Source organism: Cyprinus carpio, chromosome A3 (assembly GCF_018340385.1).
Source record: "Cyprinus carpio isolate SPL01 chromosome A3, ASM1834038v1, whole genome shotgun sequence".
NCBI classification, from domain to species: Eukaryota; Metazoa; Chordata; class Actinopteri; order Cypriniformes; family Cyprinidae; genus Cyprinus; species Cyprinus carpio.
The window spans coordinates 24,383,202-24,405,295 of NC_056574.1; the positions used below are offsets into that span (position 1 = coordinate 24,383,202).

Genomic DNA, 22,094 nt, shown 5'->3' on the forward strand with positions numbered 1-22,094 from the left:
AAGCAGCAGGACCATCTTCGTTATCATTATCATCATAATCATCATCAAGATGCTCAGACAGGGGGAGAGCAGTCTCCACGCCAAGCCCCGCCCAAAGGGCGCCGACATGGGTTTCTGGGGCCCCGGGAAGTTTTTGACTCGGCCCCGTTAACATTTTTGAAATGCATAGTTAATATGACAGGGGGCAGCTGCATAAACTCAGCCTCTATGTCTGTCTAACTACAGCGGTTAACCAAATGATAATCAATCTTACTTTTCGGATTCAAATTAGAACAATCTATGTTTTGAAAAGTTATGACCAGTCTTGTAAAAAAAAAAAAAAAAAAAAAAAAAAAAAAAAAACTAGATGACTAAATTAAAGAATAGTATAAGCACATATGTTGGAAATGTTCTAATATTTAGACATCATGGAAGTCTTTTTCTTTAAGTTAAATAGGTTAAAGGACATCTAGGCCTACTTGCTGAGATTCTTGTGGGCGGGGCTTTTAGTCTTGCGAGCCAGTAAAGCCACAGCCAACCCGGCAGGTGGCGCTGCAACCACAACATGTGGACTGACACCACACGAAGAAATTCACTATGGAATTCACGCATGCATCTTCCGTGGTCTCTAGAAATAACAGCAGCAAGCAGACTTGTACGAAATTACAATATGAACTATACACATCCAATGACGGTTAAAAAAGGAGAAGGAATGGGCCACCATACAAGAAAGGACATCCTACACACCTTTCAAATGAACTTCTTCGCTATGAGTTTTTTGAATAATTTTCCGTGGGATGTAAGTAAAACATTGCAACATGCCCTTAATGCATTAAGAAATTACTTAAGATTATTTGTACAGTTATTTACATATGAAATATATTTTTTTCTTTATTTCTGTTATTTGGTTTTGTTTTTCAAGAATGTAAAATGACAGTTGCAGTGTTATCTGTATATATGTTTTTCTGTATCATAATTGAAAAGAATGAATGAAATGACCTCAGAATTGTTTTGTCTTCTTTACTTAAATTAATAACGCAAAATGTTTTTGCAGTCTTTACACATAGAAATTATGACTAAAACAACTTCGGATATCATAGTGGACATTCTTCAGAAGGTAAACAAGCTGTTATGAAAGTGAAATAATTATTTAATTGATAAAATGAAAGTTATCCTTCCCCCAATTTTTCCTCATTTTTGGCAGACACGTTTACATCCCATTTGTCTCAAGAATCCCCCCTTTGAAATACAGAAGACATTTCTTAACTGAATTGATAAAAAGGGTTGGTTTAGTTTCTTTACAATCATAATGTTTTATAATTTGTTTTCCCACATATTTTGAGATCCTGCTTACTTTCATGAAGACTCATTTTTGTAGTAAGAGATGTTTGCGGCTGAACCTCTGGATGTACTGTATGAAGCGCTCGGTGAGGTCATGTGTGCACTGGAGGAGGACATGTGCTACAAAACCTACTTACTGGTAAGTCTGATCACATTAGCACTGGACCTTAGAGATATTTATACGTTATAACAAATTACAGTATAAAATCTCAGCCAACAGGAGATGCTGTTAGTCTAGCAGAGAATGTGGCCCTCATCTCTCAAGGCTCACAGGTCTGATTACTGTGAGCCTTGAGAGGTCTGAATGGGCAGTGGAAAAAACACACATCTTCACAAACAAGTCAGTCTGACTCTTCACAACTCTGTGCCATTTTAGTTTTGATTGTTGTTTACTTAGTTTTTTTTTTTTTTTATCTGAGATTATTTAAACCTGGAAGTAAAATTATATAATAGCACTATTTTGGCTGTTCTTTTGAACTTTCTATTCATCAAAAAATCTTTAAAAATGTATCAAGGTTTCCACATAAATTTTAAGCAGCTCTGCTGTTTGCTATCAACATTGATAATAAATGTGTCAGCATATTCAGCTTATTAAAATGATTTCTAATGGATCATGTGACAATGAAGACCAGAAAAATGGCTGCTAAAAATTCAGTTCACAGTTCGCATCACAGGAATAAATAGAATTTTAAAATACATCAAGATAGAAATGTTATTTAAAATAATGTAATAATATTTCACTGTATTTATAAACAAATAAATGCAACCTTGGTGAACATAAAAAGAGACTTAGAATAGTATGAGAAACAATGAAAGAGCTACTGCAGCTACTTATGGAAAATGAATTGAAATTACTTTATGTAGTTAATTCTTTGAATTATTCTATTAGCATGCAAGTATAAGTGCATACTGTTAATCACCTCTGTGATGTACATGCAGGACGGTGCTAGAGCTGGGTAGCGGAATTGGACTTACCGGGTACATCTTCAGTGACTGCCATCAAACTGTGCTTCAGAGGCTGAAGGACAATATCACAAACTGCTTAACTAACTGTGACAGCAACAGTGCGTCAGTGTGTGTGGAGGAGCTGGATTGGGAAAAGGTGTCTGATGAACAGCTGCAGAGAATACAGGCCAGCACCATCATTGCCGCAGGTGACACAAAACCCAGGGATACTTGCAGGAACACACACATTATAGTTACATATATCATTTATTTTCATTCAATGATTAAAAGATCTATGAATCATGTCTGATCAAATGAAATTATGATGTTTGAGAAGTTTTGAGTAACATTACTGTTTGTTTGAAACAGATGTAGTGTGGTGTACGCTTGTTTGGTGAGACTACTGAGCAGACTTCTGAACTGCAAAGCTCAAGAAGAACATCCTGATGTTTACATTGCATCTACTGTACGTAACCCACAGATGTATGACTGCTTCAAGAAAGAATTAGGTAGGTTTCATATTATTAATAATATTCTATTATGTTACACTGTTGATGTAAAATGTTTTCATAATTCCTCATTCTCCATAATGAATAAAATGTTTCTTTTATTTACAGAAATGGCTGGACTGAGTCATGTCGTCATGACAGATTCTGTTACTCAAGTATTTCCATACAACCGAGCCTCCACTATAGAAATGATCAAAATATATGCATGACAGAAACTTATCTCTTTGTAATAAAGTATTTATTTACATAATATTTACACGGATAGTGTGCTTTTTATTTGTATATTCAAGTCTTTCCCAATTGCATTGCTGGAATGCTGATTGTCCTGTTGTGGGGACAGTTAGCTTAAAAATGTGTACCCTGTGCAAATACCTGACAGTAACTTTCCATTGAATGGGAGTCAAAGGATTTGAGAGAACGTTACATAAACCCATCACCCAGACAGTTAGTCGCAGTGCTCTTTAATAAGTGGCAGGACGTTATGGTCCCAGTTCTCATCCCAGCGCTGCTGCCCGCTTTCCCTGAGATTCTTCCTGAAAATGCCCAGTTTCCCCTGATCACCAGGGAAGTCTGAAAACAGAAGCTACAGAGATAACAGAATTAGTTGTAACCATTCACCACATTTACATTAGCAAGATCATGTAATATCATGTGACAGCTAGTGGTTGAAATGGGTACTGCAGTCTAAATTCAAAATACTGTTTCCTGCTCCCTCCTCAGACTCCGCACTCACACCTGTTGCCAGATTGAGGAACAACAGGAACAAGCGCAAGAGACCATGGAAGGCAACGAAGCGCTGATAAGTTGATTTATCTGTGTTTTAATATGCCTCTGATCACAGAGCTTTTTAGATGGATGCTGAGGCTTTTTAGGTCTGGTAGAATCTGCGATCTCTGACCCAGTTCGTTTGCTGCAATACGCTGTGTTTACTGCCAACCCAAGGTGTCAAAACACTATTGGGTAAACTGGCAGTGGGTGGAATCACACAGACCAAAACAAAAACAGACTTTCGACACAGAACACACATTTCAAAGTCGAATAACTGGCTGTAGGACTGTTTGTTGGAGAAACAATTATGTGAACTTAGTTAATAATTAGAAATCTCCAAACCTTCTCTCTCAAATATGGCCATTTTGAGAAAGAGATGAAAGTTGTGTGAGTGAATTATGTGCATCTGTGCAGCTCTAATGCACACCAGTATTCAGACAGACCATTGTGTATGTGTGTGTGTTGTAGCAGCTAGCAACGATATATGATGACGTGTAATGGTGTAGTAGTGGTGTCCCATTTCTTAGGGAAATATTTTCACCCCTACCCCTTGACACTGTTTCAAGGGGAAGATGAAGGGGTATAAAACAGAATTGGGATTAGGCCTTAGCATGTTTCCTAAATATATGCAAACATATTATGGTATTTTTATGCTTTAGTATGGTTAAAAAAAAAAAGTTACATACAGCACCTTTAAGAAAAAAATCTTGATTTTGAATCTTGAAAGTCATATAGAGCAGTGTTTTAATCAATAGATGTCTTACCTTTAACTGTTCAGACAGTTCCTTGGAGTCTTTGAAAATGAGCCCATTTTCCTCATGTTTCACCAGCTCATGCAAGCTAACAAGATACAGATAATGAGCAGATGACACTTAACATAACCCACACCTATTATAAAAGACGAGTCTCACAATCTTACCACTGAAAGTGTATAGCACAGACTGGCAGACAACAACCGAACATGTCGACCACTTTCATTGGAAGGTCAAGACCACTGGAGGATTTGTGCAAGCAGACCCCAAGATCAGCAGAACCTGTTCCAAAAACATCATACTCATGTAAATACGTTTGTTTTAGGTCAAGACATTTATAACGCTGTTAAAGAGATCCTCTCACCAAGTAAAACTGGATAATCCTCCGCTTCCAGCCATGGAGTGCAAATCTTGATATGATGAAATTCTTTGGAGTCAATCAGCTTCTTGTAATACTCCTTTTGAGGACCCTTACCTAAATTGATAAATTAAAGTGTTTGAAACACACAAACAGAGGCATTGGTCCACAGCTGATTTTATGGACATTTATACATATTAGACATAATGGTGTGTACCTGTAATCACACAAACCAATGATGGAAGTTTGTGTCCTGCCTCTACAAACTTCTCATACTCTATTGGAGAAAGAAAGAAATAAGTCAAATGTTGGAGATTACATGGTCTAATAAGTTTCAATACATAAATATAAAACTGGAAATTACAGAAAAGGTTGTGGTACACTAAAGTTCAAAAGTGTGAGGTTGGTAAGATTAATATATATTAAGTTTTTTTGATTAAAAATGTAGTAAAAACAGTAATACTGTGACATATTAAAATTTAAAAACTTTTCTACTGTAATATATTTTAAGATGACATTTATTCCTGTGGTGGCAAAGGGGAATTTTCATAAGTCATTACTCCAGTCTTCAGTGTCACATGACCCTTCAGAAAACATTCTTGTATAATGACTTGGGGCTAAAGAAACATTTCTAATTATCAATGTTGAAAACAGCTGTTCTGCTTAATATTTTTATGGAAACTGTGATATACTTTTCAAAGGATTCTTAGATGGATAGAAAGTAAAAAAAAAAAAAAAAAAAAAAACATTCAAAAGAATAAAAAAAAAAAATCCCTAAATAATTTGTCACTTTTGATAAATGTAATGCATCTTTGCTGAATATATGTATTAATTAATAAAAAAAAAAATCTTACTGACCCCAAACAATACAGTAGTGCATATGGAGAGAAATAATAATAATAACCTTCAAGAGCTTGTAAAAGAACTGAGAAGTCTTCATCCTCTGAGCATAAAAACATAAATAACGAAGTGTTAGGACATTTCAGTTAAAGGAATAAAGGATAATATCCGTGTAGCTCAGTGTAGACAGCACTGACCAGTCCAGCTGGTGCTGCTGATAAGCAGAGCAGGACGTCCAGCAGAGCGCGTCACAGCACCTGTCTGAGTATTGTGCTCTGTGAAGGCTGTCAGTTCCATGTACTCCTTAGTGACATCAAGACTAAGAAAATATCAAGAGGAATGTGTGAAACATTTATAAAATGCCAAAGACTAAGTTGAGAGAGGATATTATCCTTTTCAGAAAACTTTTATACTACTATATGTGTAACCGCAAGGAATGGGAGCAAATAGTTCTACATGAAAATACTTACCTAGGCCTAAATGGTAAGTAAGTACTGCCCATTCTGATAAACAGCTCATGTTGAAGTTTCAGAGGCGTTTCTCTAAATATCGGGGGTGGCTTGTCATATAATGTGGTTGCCCTACAATTGCAAAATTGATCAACCGGCTTGTCTTAAAAGTAAACTGTTTTATTAATATTATTATACGTTAAATGTTTATTTATCAATAATAATAAATGTAAATAAAATATTATTTGATTCTAAATGAACACTAAACATACTCAATATTCCAGTTTTTCCGAAGATCTTCTCTCATTGCATTAGTGACACATAAGTTATGATCCGAGAAACGTCCAAAGAGCTTCTCGTACCTGCCAACAAAACAATGCACAGTTCAGACTTTTCCCAAAGACGGCTCAAAACACACTGTGTCCTACCAGGATACTTACCATTTTGCCAGCTTAACAATGAAATGATTCTCCCCATGAGTGAGAGCCATTATGGTGTATCCATAGTTGTGCCAGTCTATGATAAACTGGTTTCCCCTTAAACGACTTGCCACCCATGTCACCGCTATAGCTGGCAGTCCAGGAGGATTCTACAAAATGCACACGTGACTTAGAATTTCACTTTAAGACATCATAACATATAAAAATGGCTTCATACTTTGCTTAATACAAAAGACAGATACCTGCATAAGGATATAGCCTTGGTCCTCAATCTTCATCAACACATAGAACAGCTGGAAAGACTGGAATATCACCTTTGATGCATACCTGAAAATTCTGGGGCCAACTGAAAGGCAAAATGCAGTTCACATTTATATCAGAATGTGCTTTTATGCGTTCTTTCTGTGTATATGTTTATATTACCTGTAAGCCCCTTTAGTTCTGAAATTGGAAGTATGTCTATCCTGTCATCCTCAATAATGTCTTGGTGAGGTTTAGTACCTATGTGAGCAACATGCCAGTGTTAGAGGTGCTAAAAACCAGCCCTGTGACCTGTATTTGTAATGCACATCGAAGTGATTTACAGTTTATTAGCATGCCTGCATTCAAAATGGGGGTACATTCGACACCATGAATAAAATCAAATAGCGATGCAATGTGAAGTGCATGCGTTAAAATGTATATACCAAGGAAGCCAATTAGGGTGACATTGTATCCGTGTCTGCTGAGAGAGAGCGCATGATACTGAATGCGAGGACTGCGCCCTATATCTCCCAGCACCAACACGCAAACGTTCAAATGTGCAAGTTCATCTCGTCCCTTTAATCCACTGGCTAGTACAAAAATAAGCACAACTACAGCGACTGGTAGAAGAGCCCACGATAAGCTTAACCCCGACAAAAGTCCTAAAAGAACCAATGAAACTGTTACTACAGCTACTGCCGCATTGGCATCCGCCATTGTGTCTTCCTGATTATGACGTGACTGCCCCTGGCTGAATGTATGGCAGGAAATTTAAAGAGACACGAACACTTGCGAGTAAAAACACCTAATTATAATCACCCTACATCAGAATCAGAACCAGAAAGAGCTTTATTGCCAAGTATGCTTGCGCATACAAGGAATTTGTTTTAGTGACATAAGCTTCCAGTACACAGAGACAAAAACACACAGTTAAAAAAAAAAAAAAAAAAATTCAGAGTTCCTCAGTTTTGCCTGTTGAATATTAAAAACGAACAAACAAAAAAATGTGGATCTCCATGTCTACCATGTGTTCCTGCTCATCTCCAGACTGGATCTCTTCTCTCCACTTTCCCTAATTGCAGATTTAATTATTAAGACTGTCAGCAATAATTTTTTTATTCTTGGATTTTTTTTTTTTTTTTTGTGGGGTAGGATTAGACATCAAACTGTAACACAGTTGTGTCCCAACCAGACGCGACATGATAAAAAGTATCTTTTCCATGTAGTTTTTGGCCTAGCCACCCGTGACAGCCAGACGTGACTCTATTTTAGAAAGGTCTTTTTTTTTTCTGCGATGTCACTCAGGAACAACATACAACATATGAAAGTGATAATCTCAGGTAATGATTATGTGCTTTATTCAGTGTTAAAAGTGTCTAATTTGAGTTTGCATATTATTTTGCATGATCTTTAGCCATAGTGAAAGCAACAATATTTTACCTCAAATCTTGAAAAAATAAAAAATAAATAAAGCAAACTTGTACGTTAAAACTGTGAACTCACTGCGAACCAACATGTCTTCCATAACAAAGATGGTATGAGTCACTCACTCAAAACTGTTCAGTCTATTCACATCTGAATAATCTATTTTCCACACTTTTCTTTTCTTCACACTTGCCATGTTTTGCCGTCACATTGTATCTACACTGGACCTGACAAAGCATTGCAAATCATGTTAACTTTGTTATAAATAGAACGAGTCAGCAGTTTACTGTTGGGGATTTCTAGACAGTACAGCATCACTGATTCTAATGGGTTCTATAGTATTTTGTTGCGTCGCGCAGTGCAGCTGGCGTCCGGTGTAGACATGATAAATGTCGCATTCTGATGCTGTGTTTTAAATTTAATGCAACATTATTTTAAATTACCGCCCTGCCGTACATTAATGTTCTTCAAGAGCATGTCAGTTCATACATTTTAAATAATTTTGACACAAAACTTCCAGGTATGTTGAGACAAGTTGGAGCAAAACTCTGCAGGACACCGGCCCTCCGGGACTGAGTTTGGACACCCCCGTTCAATAGGATGCCAGTTCCTACACGTTTAAATAATTTTGATGTAAATAATTTCTTATTACTACAGATATTTTCATCATCAAAAGAGAAAGATGCTATTAGCAGCCAGATGATGTAGACACAATACAATATTTCAGTGAACTTTTTAGAAAGAAATAATTGTAAAGTCCAAGGAATGAGGAGAAATCCCACTCAGCAATAATATTCAAACTATGTGGTACCCCATGGTTTACTTTAGCGGACCTGAGCCACGTGATAGGTTTGCTATGACAAACCGCTTCCCCTTCGAAATAAGGAAAAAGGCTTCTGGATAGACCACTCGTCCATAACTAACTTACCTGTTCATTTAGTATTCTCAAAGGTCTTAAAATGTGGTATCCTTTCCTTGTGCTTCTTGTTCTCTCGTCTACAATTGATGTATCAAACCAGGATGTGATTGATAACATACTTAAGAGTTTATCCAAGGGAATCACATACTTCGACATGCAGGGCAGAAACATCAACCTGGACGGTGTTGTTGGATACTTAATACTTCAAGGTAAGCCATCATTTTACAGATGTTTAAAAAAAAAAAAAAAAAAAAAAAAAAAAAAAAAAACCCTTTGATTACGCGATCGTCTGAGTGCCACTGTACGTTTCAATTGTGAAATTGGTTCAACTTTATAAAGATCATAAGTTACTAATGTCCCGAACAAAAAGCTTGATATTTTTTCTCTGGTCTAGCTTTTCAAGAGAGTCTTTCATCGCAGTGGATTCGGCTGTAAAATCGAGCACTGTATAGCTTTTTTTAATGGAATTTCTGTCAGTATTTTTCGTTACGCAGTCTGTTGAGGTTGTCCTCGCGCAGTTGATATTAACTTTTAGCGCCGGTTAACTAAATAATTTACCTTAAAGACGTTGATCATATTTGTTATATGTGAATGCAATAAAGGAATGAACTGTCCCATAATGAACTGCAAGCGCTCGAGCTAGCGGCGAATGTTGCAATAATTAATGCGTTAGTTCAACGCCACTGATTCTGTTCTATTTAGCGCACTCTGGCAAAAGAACTTGTCATGTTACCAGCTAAAAATTAGTTTGAAAACGTTTAAAGATAAGTTTAAGCAAACAAATGTATTAAAAATAAATAATTTTTTGGACCCCAGTGTTTTCCTTTTGGAGGGTTAAATATTTAATTTAGGGACTCAAACCCCCCAAAATCCACTGAGCTGAACATCTGTAGTAATCCTTCCCTCAGTGATTCACCATTATTGTTCTTTCTGCTTCTGTAACTCAGCGCAGCTGCAGGAGGCAACACGAACTTGGCCGCATTCAGATTTTCCGAGTCTCTCTCAGCGCGCAGCTGCCGTCTCTATGTTGAAGAGACTGAACAAGAGCCTTTCTACTGCCGTCAGCGCTCTTCAGGAGACAGACCCCAAATACTTCAAAGGTAATGCTCTTTGGTGGAAATATATATATATTCTAAACCATCTTATAATGGCACAGAAAGCATGAACTGTTTCTCCTGCAGAGTTTGAGCCAATTTTGGACAGCTCCTTTTGGTCCCTGCCTGCAGAATGGAGCTCCACCGATCCCTCACTTGTTTATAACTCAGTGAGGTCTATGGAGTGCTATGATGAGCAGTTGAGTGACAAGTGCATGACTCTCCTTCTAGGAACATGGTAAGAAGATAGCATAAAAGAAAAAAACAGCATCAAAAAGTTGTAAAAATCACAGTCAGTACCGTAACTGTTATTTTATTGAAAGGAAAGACAATGGAACCCCATGTATTGTGACAAAGTCTTGTAGAGACACGATGACACAGTTTGGATGTCCACACTATTCCCTGTCCCACCAGCTACTGTACTTCATGATAGGAACGATGGTAGGGCATCAGTAATCTTTACTTTAATTCTGTACTTATGTTAAGAAGAGAAAGTGTCATACTTATCTGATGCACCCTGAAGTAAATCTGTGTGGTTTCAGTCTGACACTTGTGTCCTCAGAAAGGGTGCTCCAGAATGCTCAAAGGGGACCTGAGATTGTCTCGTGTCAACATAACTGTGGAACATTATAAGAGAATCTTCTGCTCCAACATGATGAAAAGCAACCAGGATATTTTCAAGAATGCTATTACTGGCCAAATGCAGGACATCTTTATAGAAAACAGTTAGTATAAGCAATAGGGTTATGAACAAATTATTGGAGAAAGATTTGGTCACATCTTACAGATAAGATCCACTTACTAAATGATTTATTTTGCAGTTCTTTTATGTGGTTTAGTGGGATTCTCAGACTTCTATAAACTGGACTGGTTACAGTCTATTCTAACATGGCAAGACCAAGAAGCAGGCTGTTTTGGCAAAGAAGGTGAGTTAAAAGCATTTTAAATATATGTAAAATCGTATCCTAATTTTTAACAACTGGATATTAAACAAAATCCTTAAGCCATACAGGGGTAAATCAAACTGTATGTTGCATATTGTTTTCTCCACTCAGAGGATATCTCCCAGATCTTTGAAGAATTCTTGGATGCACCCCACAAACGGGTGAAAAGAAGAGAAAAAACACTGACAGGTGTTTGTTTGCTCTTAAAGCAATAGTTCACCCAAAAATTACAATTTGTTGAAACATTACTCACCCTCAAGCCATCCACGTTTGTTTCTTTAGAAATTCTGCATCACTTGCTCACCAATGGATCCTGTGCAGTGAATGGGTGCCATCAGAATGAGTCCAAACAGCTGATAAAAACATCACAATTCAAAAGTAATCAACACAACTCCAGCCCTTCAGTTAACATCTTGTGAAACGAACAGCTGTGTGTTTGTAATAAACAAAATCATCAAGACATTTTTAACTTAAAAAAGTCGCCTCATCCGAATCAGGAGAGATATATGCACAGATCAAACCCCGTTAAACGAAAACTGTCCAAAACTGTTATTTTTATCAGCTGTTTGGACTCTAATTCTGACGGCACCCATTCACTGCAGAGGATCCATTGGTGAGCAAGTGACGTAATGCTAAATTTCTCCAAATGCTTTCCAATGAAGAAATAAAACTCATCTACATTTTGGATTGTCTGAGGGTGAGTACATTTTCAGCTAATTTTAATTTGTAGGTGAACTATTCTTGCTGGGGAAAAAATTATTATTTAGTTAATGTCACATGATTATGTGTTTCAAACTAACACATATGTTTCTTTTTTATAGATGGCTGCTCAAGTCATATGACAGGAGTTGCAGTGAGTGCATTAGGAGGTTTTCTCAACTATTACCTTTCAGAGCAGGACATAACGAAGAGACCCTTAATTTAAGGGCCTTGTTTCATGAGCTAATGGTTAAAGAACTCAACTTCCTTCTTTATCAGGCTTTATAGATACATTTGGGATTTATTCTTTCCTCTATGATCAGTTCTCTGTGAATGTGTGGTAGATTTAATGCTATGTAGGTAAAACAACACGATTCAAAGAAAGGCGAATTTTCTTGGAAAACCAAGAAAATGTATACTTCATATCAAATAAAGAAAATGTACAGTATTATGATACATTTCTTATTCTAAGGAAAAATAACCCGAACTATACAATTTTAATGATAATGAATTGTGCATAAAAGGTTAAATATACAGTAGGCATATGCTATTTTTTTAAAGCAAACAGGTTAGTTTAAATATAATGCCCTTTGTTGGTGAATATTTTCTCTTAGTTTAAGCTTTCATGTTTGGAGGGAGTGGACCCCTGTGGGTTCATTATAAGAGCGAATGCATGCTTAAAAAAATGCATGTTTGACTTCAGTCCAGAAACAGCATGATCTCTCCAAATCTGCTTAGAAAAGTAGCCATGTTGAGATGTATTATTAGTCAGACCACCATCCATTCATGAAATCTTTTAGGCTTTAAAACGCCAGTCAGAAAATTGTGGTCTGTAATGAATATTTGCCCAATATCTTGTTTTAATATAGCTATAGGATGTTGAATGATTACTCATTCCATCCTGTGACTTCATAGAAGAGAGCTTTTATCAGGCGTGATTCATACGTGACGGTGTTCTTGCCAATGTGCATGTGGTCCTCCTCCAGAGGCTGCTCTATGATGGCAGGCACATCTTTTCCGTACACTGGAGGGGAGGGTTAAAAAAAAAAAAAAAAAGTAATTAATCCCATGGAGAATCTCAGGATTGAAAATTAATTAGCATCTCAGCTTTCAAAAACCAGCATTTCATCCCCACTGAATTAAACAATCAAAACAACAAGTAATCACTGGATTAGATTTTGATACTTTGGGTATTACTGGAGGATTAAAGCTTTGCACTGACACAGTCCTGCTATATATGAAACAGGATACAGCACCCGTTTTAAAGCTTCTATCTGTGGGATCAAACCATCTCTTTAGAGGATATACTTACATTCACAGTGCTCAAGGAACTGAACGCACTCTTGTACCACTGAATCCCTGAGCATGATCATGTGCTTGGCCATGTTTTCCAGCAGTGAGAGAAAACATCTCTTAGCGTAGAACCACGTGTCTGTTCCAAGCTAAAATCATAGGATGTCAGTGTCAGAACATAATATCAAATGAAAATCACATCAGTAAAACCAGTAAACATCAGCTGAACTTGAGACTAAAAGGAAATGCAGTAGCAATCCAATTCTGTACATCTGCTACAGTATCATGAGATCAGGAATGCTGAGGTTCTTGAGTAACACTGTTTATGCAGCTGGAAACAGCAAAGACCTCTTCAGTGGATATTTGTGGATACATAAAAATAGCATGTTGAGGATGGTAACCAAGTAGGACTAAGATAAATACAGCAAGTAAGGAATATGAAAGTTTATGTGCTGTCTGAACTCAAATAAATTAAAAACATTAAATGTAATATTGACTACCTTTTTGTTGTATGGCTCAAGACTCTTTATTACACGAGAAATGCCAAAGTCATAGTTCCCTTTAGCACAATACAATGTCCTGTAAGAAATTGAGTGTTTTAAGTATGACATGTAATTCACATTGAGAATAGATGTCTTTAAAATGAAAGGCAAGGATGATCTCTTTTGACATACAGTGCATACTGTTTAAAGGTTTAGGGTCTGTAAGATTTTCAAAAAGTTTTATCAAAGAAAAAGACACTTTTTATTTATGTGATGCAAAGCTGAATTTTCAGCAGTCATTTCTCCAGTCTTCAGTTTCACATAATTCTTCAGAAATCATTCTAATATGCTAATTTGGTGCTCAAGAAACATTTCTTATTATTATCATTGTTGAAAAGTTGTGCTGCTTAATATTTTTGTGTAAACTGATAATTTTTGATTTAAAAAAATCATACAGACCCAAAACACATTTTTAATATACACAGACCGATCTGTATAAGATAAATGTTCATGAAGGTTGTTGATTTAGCATTTAGCATAGAATTATGTAAAAATATTTTACGTACCCTATTACAAGGTTGACAATACACAGATGAAAGATTTTTTTGTCTGGATCATCATATGAGATTTGCTCCTCTTCTTTCTCTATCTTCCTCATCAGTTCCTCTGCCTGTACATGCACAGACACAGACCCCAAGGGTAAAAAAAATAAAAAAATTTAAATCGAGAAAGACCAATATGATGACACAAAGCTGCTTCAATGATATTTATATCATTGAAGATAATTATAGTTAAATAAGATTAAATTTGTACCTCTTCATTTTGGCTGGTCATGATGTATGACACGCACAGGTTAGCAAGAACAATCGCACTGACGTTAAGAATCTACAGGACAATACGCAACTGTTAATTAACTGCGAGGATGCTAATAACAGTAGACACTTTTCAAAATAAAAACAAAATCAAACATCATGCCGCAAACTCCATGCAGTCACCCATTAAGACTCCAAGGGTCACAGATCATTTTACCGAGGGTTTTGTTTTGCAGGGACACTCTTGAATGTTACATTGTTCCAGCTAGCAAGCAGAGGAGCAAAGAACATGTTTTCATCTGAAAGGTTTAGATTTATTAATCTAAATAATTATTTATATAATTTTCTGCCAAGTACTGCCAAATGTCACCCACCATCACAGAAGACAAATAAAATAGTATTTATACATATTATATTATAATATATATATTTATATTTATATTATAAAATTAGGTAAATTGTATATAAAAATATTAACAAAACAAGCTCTATTGGTTATTTTACACCCTAATATCCATGAGTCAAAGATAAACTACATATATGTATACTACATATATTTACTGTTTTTAACAAACACATCTGGATCCCACTGTTTATGCAAAATACTACCGGTTGACCAATTTAGGTTATTGTTATCCATTTTAAAATGTGATTCTTAGTAAACTCTACCAAGCACTGAGGACTGTCATTTGTATTTCATAAGATATTCTTATTTTCATTTAAACGTGGACTTGGCTTTCATTAAAGGCATTGGTCTTTAAAGGGGCTTAAAATACATTACAATACAAGTGGCCAGAAAAGCACATTCAGTAACATTAAACTTACATTCTCATAATGCTTCTTAACGATGGGCTCATAGAAGCCAATGGCTTCTTTATATTTGTTGTCTTGCATGAAAAGCACATGAGCAACATTTAGTTTCCAAGTGTCGTGCTCATTGCAGAACTCCAGTGACTTGTGGAAGATCTTTTCCACCATGCTGTAGTTCTCACGGTTCCAGTAGATTTTGGCCTGTGCCATTAGTACAGGGATGTACTTAAAAAAAGTTAATTTATATATGGTGAACATCTTACATGCGTTTACAAAAATGAAGTAAAGAACAGAAATTTAAGGATGAATCTTTAGTAATCACCTCTTTTGTAAGTAACCTTATACAAAGCGTCTACTTAATGCATAAATGTAATCAAATGTAACTCAATGTTAAATTTACCTCTCAAGAACTTCGTCATAGTCTTGGACATATTTTTTTAGGGATTCATCATCCCGGTTGTGCCTTGCTTCCTGCACTTCGAGAAAAGCGATTTTAGAATTTCTAAATTCTAATTAGCCATTTCAGTGTCAGACATATTGATATCAAAAGGGCATATTCAGCGAGTAATATTTGACACAAGTAGACATAAATGGTGTGAATTGTTGAAAGGGAAAATGCCAAGCTGTAACCTGTTTCGTAACCTTGCGTAGTTGCTCAGTAAGTTTTCCAGCAATTTCATCAAATTTTCGGAAAGCCTACGTCAGATGAACAGTCAATTATTTCAAAAACACTGCTCACTAGATACTTGCCAAGACTCTGCAAAAGATCACTTACTTCCTCAGGTGCTGTCTGACATGTGATCATGGCATCCAGGAACTCATAGAGGTACTATAAACAGGAGAACAAAACATTAGCCCGTCTTGATGTGAGTTCAGACTGATATGTCAATATGCACGAGGCACCTATGCAATTATCAGCTGGTGTGTTATTACTTGCAAATGCCTTATGGCCAGAGGAATCAATCAATGTGGACGTTATTATAGGAACGACTATCTGGGCTAATAAAAAGTGGAGTCTTGTATATACATTATTTAATTCTCATAAAACTAACAGTGCAAATACTACGAGGCTGATGGGAAATAAAACAGGAAATTGCTACAAAATAATTCTGCCTTACCGGTGTGAGAAACTTGTAAGTGAGATGAGCATTTTCCGCCAAGACATCTGCAGCGAGGTCAAAGTACTACAGACAACAAAAGCAAAGAACCCTCATACACCTCTTAAAGAAAAATACAAAACTTTCTATAAAAGCTAAAGTGCATAATTTATATGCTACTACCAAACAGTTTCCTGAACACTAAGAACGGTTATTAATGAAGCACACTAACCTCATATTTACAGTAAAGCAATAGTAAGTTGCCAAAAGTGACAGGAGGAAAGGGGTTTTGCTGAAGGAGAAAAGCAAGTTTCTCAAAACCCTCGGTGGGCTTGGTGTCCATGTTCATTAGGGCCTGGTTGTGAAGAGTGACTGGATCCAGCTCCTAAATGTAAAACAAAAAAAAATTGAGAGAGAGAGAGAGAGAGAGAGACACTTACAATGGACATAATCCTTAACTCTTTGGTTGACAGACTTTAAACGATCATGATATGGGCCAACTTCCAAATGTAAAGCATTTCTTACACATAGAAAGAGACTAAGGGAGCAAAATATGCTAATTAACAAATGACTGACTGATTAACTAAAAACTATCAAATGTCTATATGGTAAATACTTTCTGCTCTACATTCTGTTCCACTAGAGAGCAGCAGATGGCTATGTTTACTTGTCCATTTCTTCAGAACAGATATGAGGAATTCCATCTATGAATAAACTTAAAGACTTCAGCATGGAGGGTTATCTATCTGTAAACTACCATTAAAATGGCACTGTGTAAGTGTTAGTTAAATCAAATAAATATGCACATTTTGTCTATATATAGGCCCTCTTTTAAGGAAATTATATAACCCTGTAAATATAACTTTGCACAGTACCCTGAATTCTTATTTAAATCTGGTACATTCCTTGCGCTGGTCCTAGCTACAGATTCAGTGTTTAAAAATACCTGCCCTGCGGGGAAGAAACTGTGTATTTAATGAGTGGTTATGTAAGATGGATCACTGTTTGGACTCATTAACTTCGAGGTGCCAGCACAAACTAGCACAGAGACATGTCCCTGCAGCCCACCATCATTCCAACCAGCAGGTGTGGGCTTACCAGCTCTCACAATACAAACCCCAGCAGAAAAGGACTAAACCTGCACCGGAATCTCAAAAACTGCAAATTCCCAGTGCATAATTACAGGCAATCTGGTAAGGATTTGAGACAATTAAACTTGTATTGTACCTTTTAAAGCCAGTAAAACTGACTAGGTCATTTTATTTCTTATGAAATGGATGGCACATGGTCTGTCAATAATAGGATAAAAGTTCCTCAAGTGTGCATGTGAACTGGCATGCCTATGACACTGATTCATAAGAAGCTATCCTGCAAGACTGAGCTCGCTCAGATCAAACAGCATAACTAATGAGGAAAATATTCTCTTGACAGGCATCTGATCTTATTCGACAGCCTTTGTTTGCTGCATTGCTATAGAAATGAGAAAACATAACTCAGGAAAGATTTTAGAGCAAAATCACCTGGAAATATACTGGAATACAATAGGAATGAGATATAAATACATTAACAGGTGCTTTTAGTGATCAAATTACGCAATATTTAATTATTACGCTGATTAAGTAATATATAATGAGGTTGTGCTACAAATAATTATTTGTCACTTTGATGGTCTAGGTTATAAATTTTCCATAATGCTCTATTTTTATCAGTGTTTAGAGAGCTTTTTTTCTGATTGCACAATGCGAATAAATCAACAGATTCATTTTAATGAACAATATCCCATGTATTATTTCAATGAACTACACTTACAATCTCTCATTTCTCTCCCCAATTCCTCAGTTATGTCTCCCTCCTGGTGTGTTTTTGCGGGGGCATTTTAAAACTTTATTTTCTTCTTTTTTCTTCATAAAAAAATTAAATTGAAATTTTTAGTACCTCTTCTGATCTGGGGGGCATGTCAGTCAGTGCTTCTTGCGCTGCAGCATCTGCAAAAAAAAAAAAAAAAAAATATATGAGACCATATTCACTGATTTACATTAACTGAAGTTCAACAGTAGCCGCTACAGTATGCAGTCAAAACAGAGCAGTGTATCACCCCAGGCTAAATTACGCAGAAAGCCAATGAGCAAAATATAGTCTGTCCTGCAGACTTTATGCTTAATGCAATGCCACTAGGAATCTTGTAAGGCCACAGATTCTGCTAATGGATTTGCGGTTTATCATACGCTATGTATAGAGTTCACTTCAAAAGCACATGATAGGAAGGCGCCCAAGTGAAACATCAGGTCAGCTGGTTGATCTATACTTACGGTTTTTCAGCTGGTATTCAATAGCTGCTTTTAGATTAAAGGCTTCAATCAAAGCAGTTTCGTGCAGGACAAGGGTGTTGCCAACACTTCTTACATCAATGCCTTCTGTTGTCATTCCAATACTGAGCTCTATAAACATAAGAGTCACTCACTGAAATTCACTCTATAGCACAGCAAATCTTGCAACACCTAAAGGATTTTCTGTTACAAATACCTGGATGCTCTCTGATTCCACGCTCAATAATTTCTGCAATATATTTGAGTGCTGAAGCGTACTGCTTTAAACTGTAGTAACAAAGTGCTATATTGTAGGCCAGATCTGTAAAAAAATCAAAACAAAAAAAACATTAGAAAGAGTCCAGCACAGCTAGTTTTGGAAAACACCACAGTGTGTCAAAAGGTCTCCATACCACATTCATTTCCATAAAAAAAACTAAAAAAAAAAATAGAAAAATCTAAATTACTACCCTTACGCAGTGTGGTCAACCAGTCAATGTTATGTTCGAAACTCTTGGCAGAACAGTTACTGGGAGACACCAGTGTGTGTTTGTCTGTTTTGTTTATTAAGCTCCTGCACGTAGACAACACAAACACACACAGTTGTAATTTAACCAAACCAGTACTAAAGAAGCTCATCCTCACCTGGCTGGTAGCCCAGTACATTCATGGAGGACATAAACTTTATGCAAGCCTCTTCATACTCGCCCTCCTTATGAAGCAAACACCCGAGATCCACATCATAGTCTGGATCATCCTGAGGCAACTGCTCAACCAGAGTCTGGAGAAACAAAACCAAATATTCCAACATGCCACATTCTGTGCTCAAATGATGATTCATTTTCCACATGTGCCATAGCTCACAGTTCTTACGGGACATTTCATGTATACTGTGGCTTTAAAAAGCATTCGGAAGCTTAAAGGGATAGTTCACTCAAAAAACAAAAGTCCTAAAGTCAAAGTTAGTAAGACTTTCTTTTTCTTCACTGGAACATAAAAATAAGTTATTTTAAAAAGAAAAATAAATAAGATTCGACATAAGAACTTATTTTCAAGATATTATATTTCTTAAATAATTTTCCAAATGTGTTCCATATAAGAAGTAAACTCATAAACTGGGGTTTAGAATGACATAATGGTGAATAAATTTTGTCAGAAAGAGAAATGATGTTACCTTTGCACCTGAAAAATCTTCCTCTCCGTATTTGATGGCAGCTTGAAGTTTTATCATCTGTTCAGAAATGGGACAAATAATAATATTTATTTTTAATAAATATCTATTTTTATTTACACATACTTATTACTTAAATACATACATTTACTGTATATTATAATGGGGAAAAAAAACACAAAACGGTTTTAAGGCTGGTACATTTTCTTAATTCACCATTTTTTTTGCAGATGTTACAAAATGTAATGTGTATCCACCTTAGTATGACTAGTTGTGCTGTCCAAGAGAAAAGTAGCTTTCATGGCCTCTGGGAAGGCACAGGCTCCATACAGAGACTGGGCATAGTAAAGTTTGTAGTCCTCAACCTCTGGGTGAAGCTGCGTCAGCTGTTCATAACATTCTGCTGCATTAGTAAAGTCCTGCATGTGGTAGTAACAATAGCCTAGGAGAGACAGAGCAGCCCTGGACTGGACATATAGAGAGAGATTGTCACATAAAATAGAAATTATATATATATATATATATATATATATATATATATATATATATACATATATTCACACACATACATATATACATATATCCGTCCATTATAGATATATCCTCTAAATAATTACACAAATTTTATCATTTAAATGGCTAAACTGCGATTTATTCGAGTTATTTGTGGTTTGGCTTCTTTTCCTTAACAGCAGAAAACAATTTTAAAGCACAGGTCGTTTATTGATTGATTCACTGTAGAGAATGAGTTCAGTATGACTGCTTTATTATAACTTACTTTATTATGTTTCTGATGTTCTTTGCTCAGAATATGAATTGCGTCTCCATATCGTCCTTCTTTGATTTATAAAGAAAGAAATAAGAAATAGTGAAAAGTCAATCATCTCGATAAAAAAAGAAAATCGTTTTGCTCAAAGTGCGAATGCAAGCAAACAGCATAGACCAGTGCTTGCTAGCCTGTTAGCTTGTACAGCTAATAACTCACCATTTTGTACACGGTGGCTGTGTATTCGCCGTCTTTAATCGTTGTTAGCGGCATTATTGAACACAAATGCTACATGTAGCTTTACCTCACAAACAAAAACGTCAAATTTAATAAAGCTGAAGATGTAATCCTCTGTGTTTTCACAGACACGACGCAGACATCCTGTCTCTTAGCAACCGTCCCAGAAACGGATGTGACATAATTATTATATCATTACTCCAGTCAGTGGCTCTCTGGTCTCTGCAGAAGCTGAAAGAGAACTCATTTGTACTTTAAAAAATCTTTAATTTATAAATATATTACACACACACACAATAAATAAATAAATAAAAAATACACAAAGTTCTCAAATTTGATTTATTTCACGTGGAAATGTTGGAACACTTAAAGTGCATGCTAGCTTTATTGGTTACTAAACTTAAACTTAAACTAAAATCATAAAATCATATTTTTAATAATTACACAAGCATTACACAGTGTTAGATTATATCATGCTCTCTGCCAGATGATTCTGTGAGTTTGCTTCTCTGCAATCCCTCCTCCGTTCTCACTCCTTTTCTTCTGTCTCGCTCACTCCTCCTTTCTGTGCTCTCTCTCTGTACTCTCGGTAGTCTTACCTCTCTTAATCTCAATGCGCACACATGTATATTTCCTCAGGAGTTCAGATGTTCAGAGGAGGATGGGGGCTTTAGGCCTGAAGGTTATTGAGTTTGGACTGACCGAACTGTATAGTTCATTCGAGAAAAGGTATCCTTGGCCAAGTCTACGCCTAATATGTCCAGAACTCCCTGGCCATACTTCCATTTTATATAACGTAGCCTACAGTATACTTCTTGGCTTGTGTACCACACATATGTAAACCAAATCTCATTGGATGAATCACCACCCCTTACAATGTGACTATATAATGTGTTGAAGTAATAATAAACTTGGAAGAAGTTTGTGGACAGACTAATTCGATTCATGTTCATAATTCTTTCCATGGGCCCATGCAAGGACTGAGAATAGTCGGACGGCATCGAAAGATAAAGAAATGTGTTATTTTAACACACAGTCACACATGAGCAGAACTCTTTGGACCTCAAGGAAGAGTTTTAAAATTCAAACCATAGTGGCTTGCTCACACAAGCCAATGGTTTGGAAAAGATGTGTGTGATGAGGGAATGTTTTAAAACAGGGAGGGAGTGTTCTTCAGTCTTGGGACGGACTGGTGGAGCAAATAAGACACAGAACTCCAGGAGCACTTTAAAGCGCACACATCTTCCCAAACTCTCTGACTGGTATGTAAACGTGGATATTTCAATCTAGACACTTTTCTAATTCCATAAGTGTAGGTTGTTTAAGATTACTGTGTATTAGTGTAAAGATTTATATACAATAAGTTAAGTTTAAGAATAAATGTTTATTTCTTGTTTTTATTCTATTTTCACATG

The 22,094-nt window shown here is 36.2% G+C and overlaps 3 protein-coding genes and 1 pseudogene across 7 annotated transcripts; 2 read left to right on the forward strand and 2 right to left on the reverse strand.

Annotated features, from left to right (window-relative positions):
- Positions 1 to 544: 544 nt before the first annotated feature.
- On the forward strand, positions 545 to 3,026 carry LOC109057925 (annotated as a pseudogene).
- On the reverse strand, positions 2,998 to 7,382 carry LOC109057918 (chitobiosyldiphosphodolichol beta-mannosyltransferase-like). The gene is made up of 13 exons (XM_019075145.2): positions 7,068 to 7,382; positions 6,805 to 6,882; positions 6,624 to 6,727; positions 6,382 to 6,530; positions 6,214 to 6,303; positions 5,963 to 6,073; positions 5,690 to 5,811; positions 5,557 to 5,595; positions 4,870 to 4,929; positions 4,659 to 4,769; positions 4,462 to 4,576; positions 4,307 to 4,382; positions 2,998 to 3,357 (listed from the first exon to the last, which is right to left on the reverse strand). Exons 1-13 carry the CDS (start codon positions 7,339 to 7,341, stop codon positions 3,220 to 3,222), a joined length of 1,467 nt encoding a protein of 488 aa, XP_018930690.1. The 5' UTR covers positions 7,342 to 7,382; the 3' UTR covers positions 2,998 to 3,219.
- Positions 7,383 to 8,723: 1,341 nt separating this feature from the next.
- On the forward strand, positions 8,724 to 12,153 carry LOC109057976 (UPF0764 protein C16orf89 homolog). Its single transcript, XM_042725576.1, has 8 exons — positions 8,724 to 9,177; positions 9,916 to 10,068; positions 10,150 to 10,300; positions 10,386 to 10,503; positions 10,625 to 10,787; positions 10,884 to 10,988; positions 11,118 to 11,195; positions 11,828 to 12,153. Exons 1-8 carry the CDS (start codon positions 9,009 to 9,011, stop codon positions 11,929 to 11,931), a joined length of 1,041 nt encoding a protein of 346 aa, XP_042581510.1. The 5' UTR covers positions 8,724 to 9,008; the 3' UTR covers positions 11,932 to 12,153.
- On the reverse strand, positions 10,360 to 20,870 carry LOC109058032 (tetratricopeptide repeat protein 30A). Of its 5 annotated transcripts, none has more exons than XM_042725523.1 (20): positions 20,662 to 20,870; positions 20,455 to 20,520; positions 19,934 to 20,143; positions 19,680 to 19,736; positions 19,151 to 19,286; positions 18,723 to 18,827; positions 18,509 to 18,637; positions 18,135 to 18,184; positions 16,432 to 16,584; positions 16,221 to 16,286; positions 15,878 to 15,931; positions 15,733 to 15,798; positions 15,503 to 15,573; positions 15,118 to 15,328; positions 14,510 to 14,557; positions 14,294 to 14,365; positions 14,047 to 14,174; positions 13,499 to 13,577; positions 13,018 to 13,147; positions 10,360 to 12,729 (listed from the first exon to the last, which is right to left on the reverse strand). In XM_042725523.1, exons 1-20 carry the CDS (start codon positions 20,713 to 20,715, stop codon positions 12,593 to 12,595), a joined length of 2,022 nt encoding a protein of 673 aa, XP_042581457.1. In that variant the 5' UTR covers positions 20,716 to 20,870; the 3' UTR covers positions 10,360 to 12,592. The 5 variants fall into 5 exon arrangements, with proteins under 5 accessions (XP_042581457.1, XP_042581447.1, XP_042581467.1 ...); XM_042725513.1 differs by having other exon boundaries at positions 15,503 to 15,578; positions 15,732 to 15,798; XM_042725533.1 differs by having other exon boundaries at positions 14,047 to 14,150; positions 15,503 to 15,578; positions 15,732 to 15,798; positions 20,662 to 20,869.
- Between the last annotated feature and the right edge of the window lie 1,224 nt (positions 20,871 to 22,094).

Coding starts and splice junctions, on each gene's coding strand:
- LOC109057918 (XM_019075145.2), bottom strand. CDS start 7,341: ATGGCGGATGCCAATGCGGCAGTAGCTGTAGTAACAGTTTCATTGGTT. Junction 5,812..5,962: donor TACTTACCATTTAGGCCTAG/GTAAGTATTTTC, acceptor ATATTTTCTTAG/TCTTGATGTCACTAAGGAGT. Junction 5,596..5,689: donor CAGCAGCACCAGCTGGACTG/GTCAGTGCTGTC, acceptor TTTTATGCTCAG/AGGATGAAGACTTCTCAGTT.
- LOC109057976 (XM_042725576.1), top strand. CDS start 9,009: ATGTGGTATCCTTTCCTTGTGCTTCTTGTTCTCTCGTCTACAATTGAT. Junction 10,301..10,385: donor ACTCTCCTTCTAGGAACATG/GTAAGAAGATAG, acceptor TTTTATTGAAAG/GAAAGACAATGGAACCCCAT. Junction 11,196..11,827: donor AAGAGAAAAAACACTGACAG/GTGTTTGTTTGC, acceptor TCTTTTTTATAG/ATGGCTGCTCAAGTCATATG.
- LOC109058032 (XM_042725513.1), bottom strand. CDS start 20,715: ATGCCGCTAACAACGATTAAAGACGGCGAATACACAGCCACCGTGTAC. Junction 16,287..16,431: donor TGCTTTACTGTAAATATGAG/GTTAGTGTGCTT, acceptor TGTTGTCTGTAG/TACTTTGACCTCGCTGCAGA. Junction 15,932..16,220: donor CTTACAAGTTTCTCACACCG/GTAAGGCAGAAT, acceptor TCCTGTTTATAG/TACCTCTATGAGTTCCTGGA.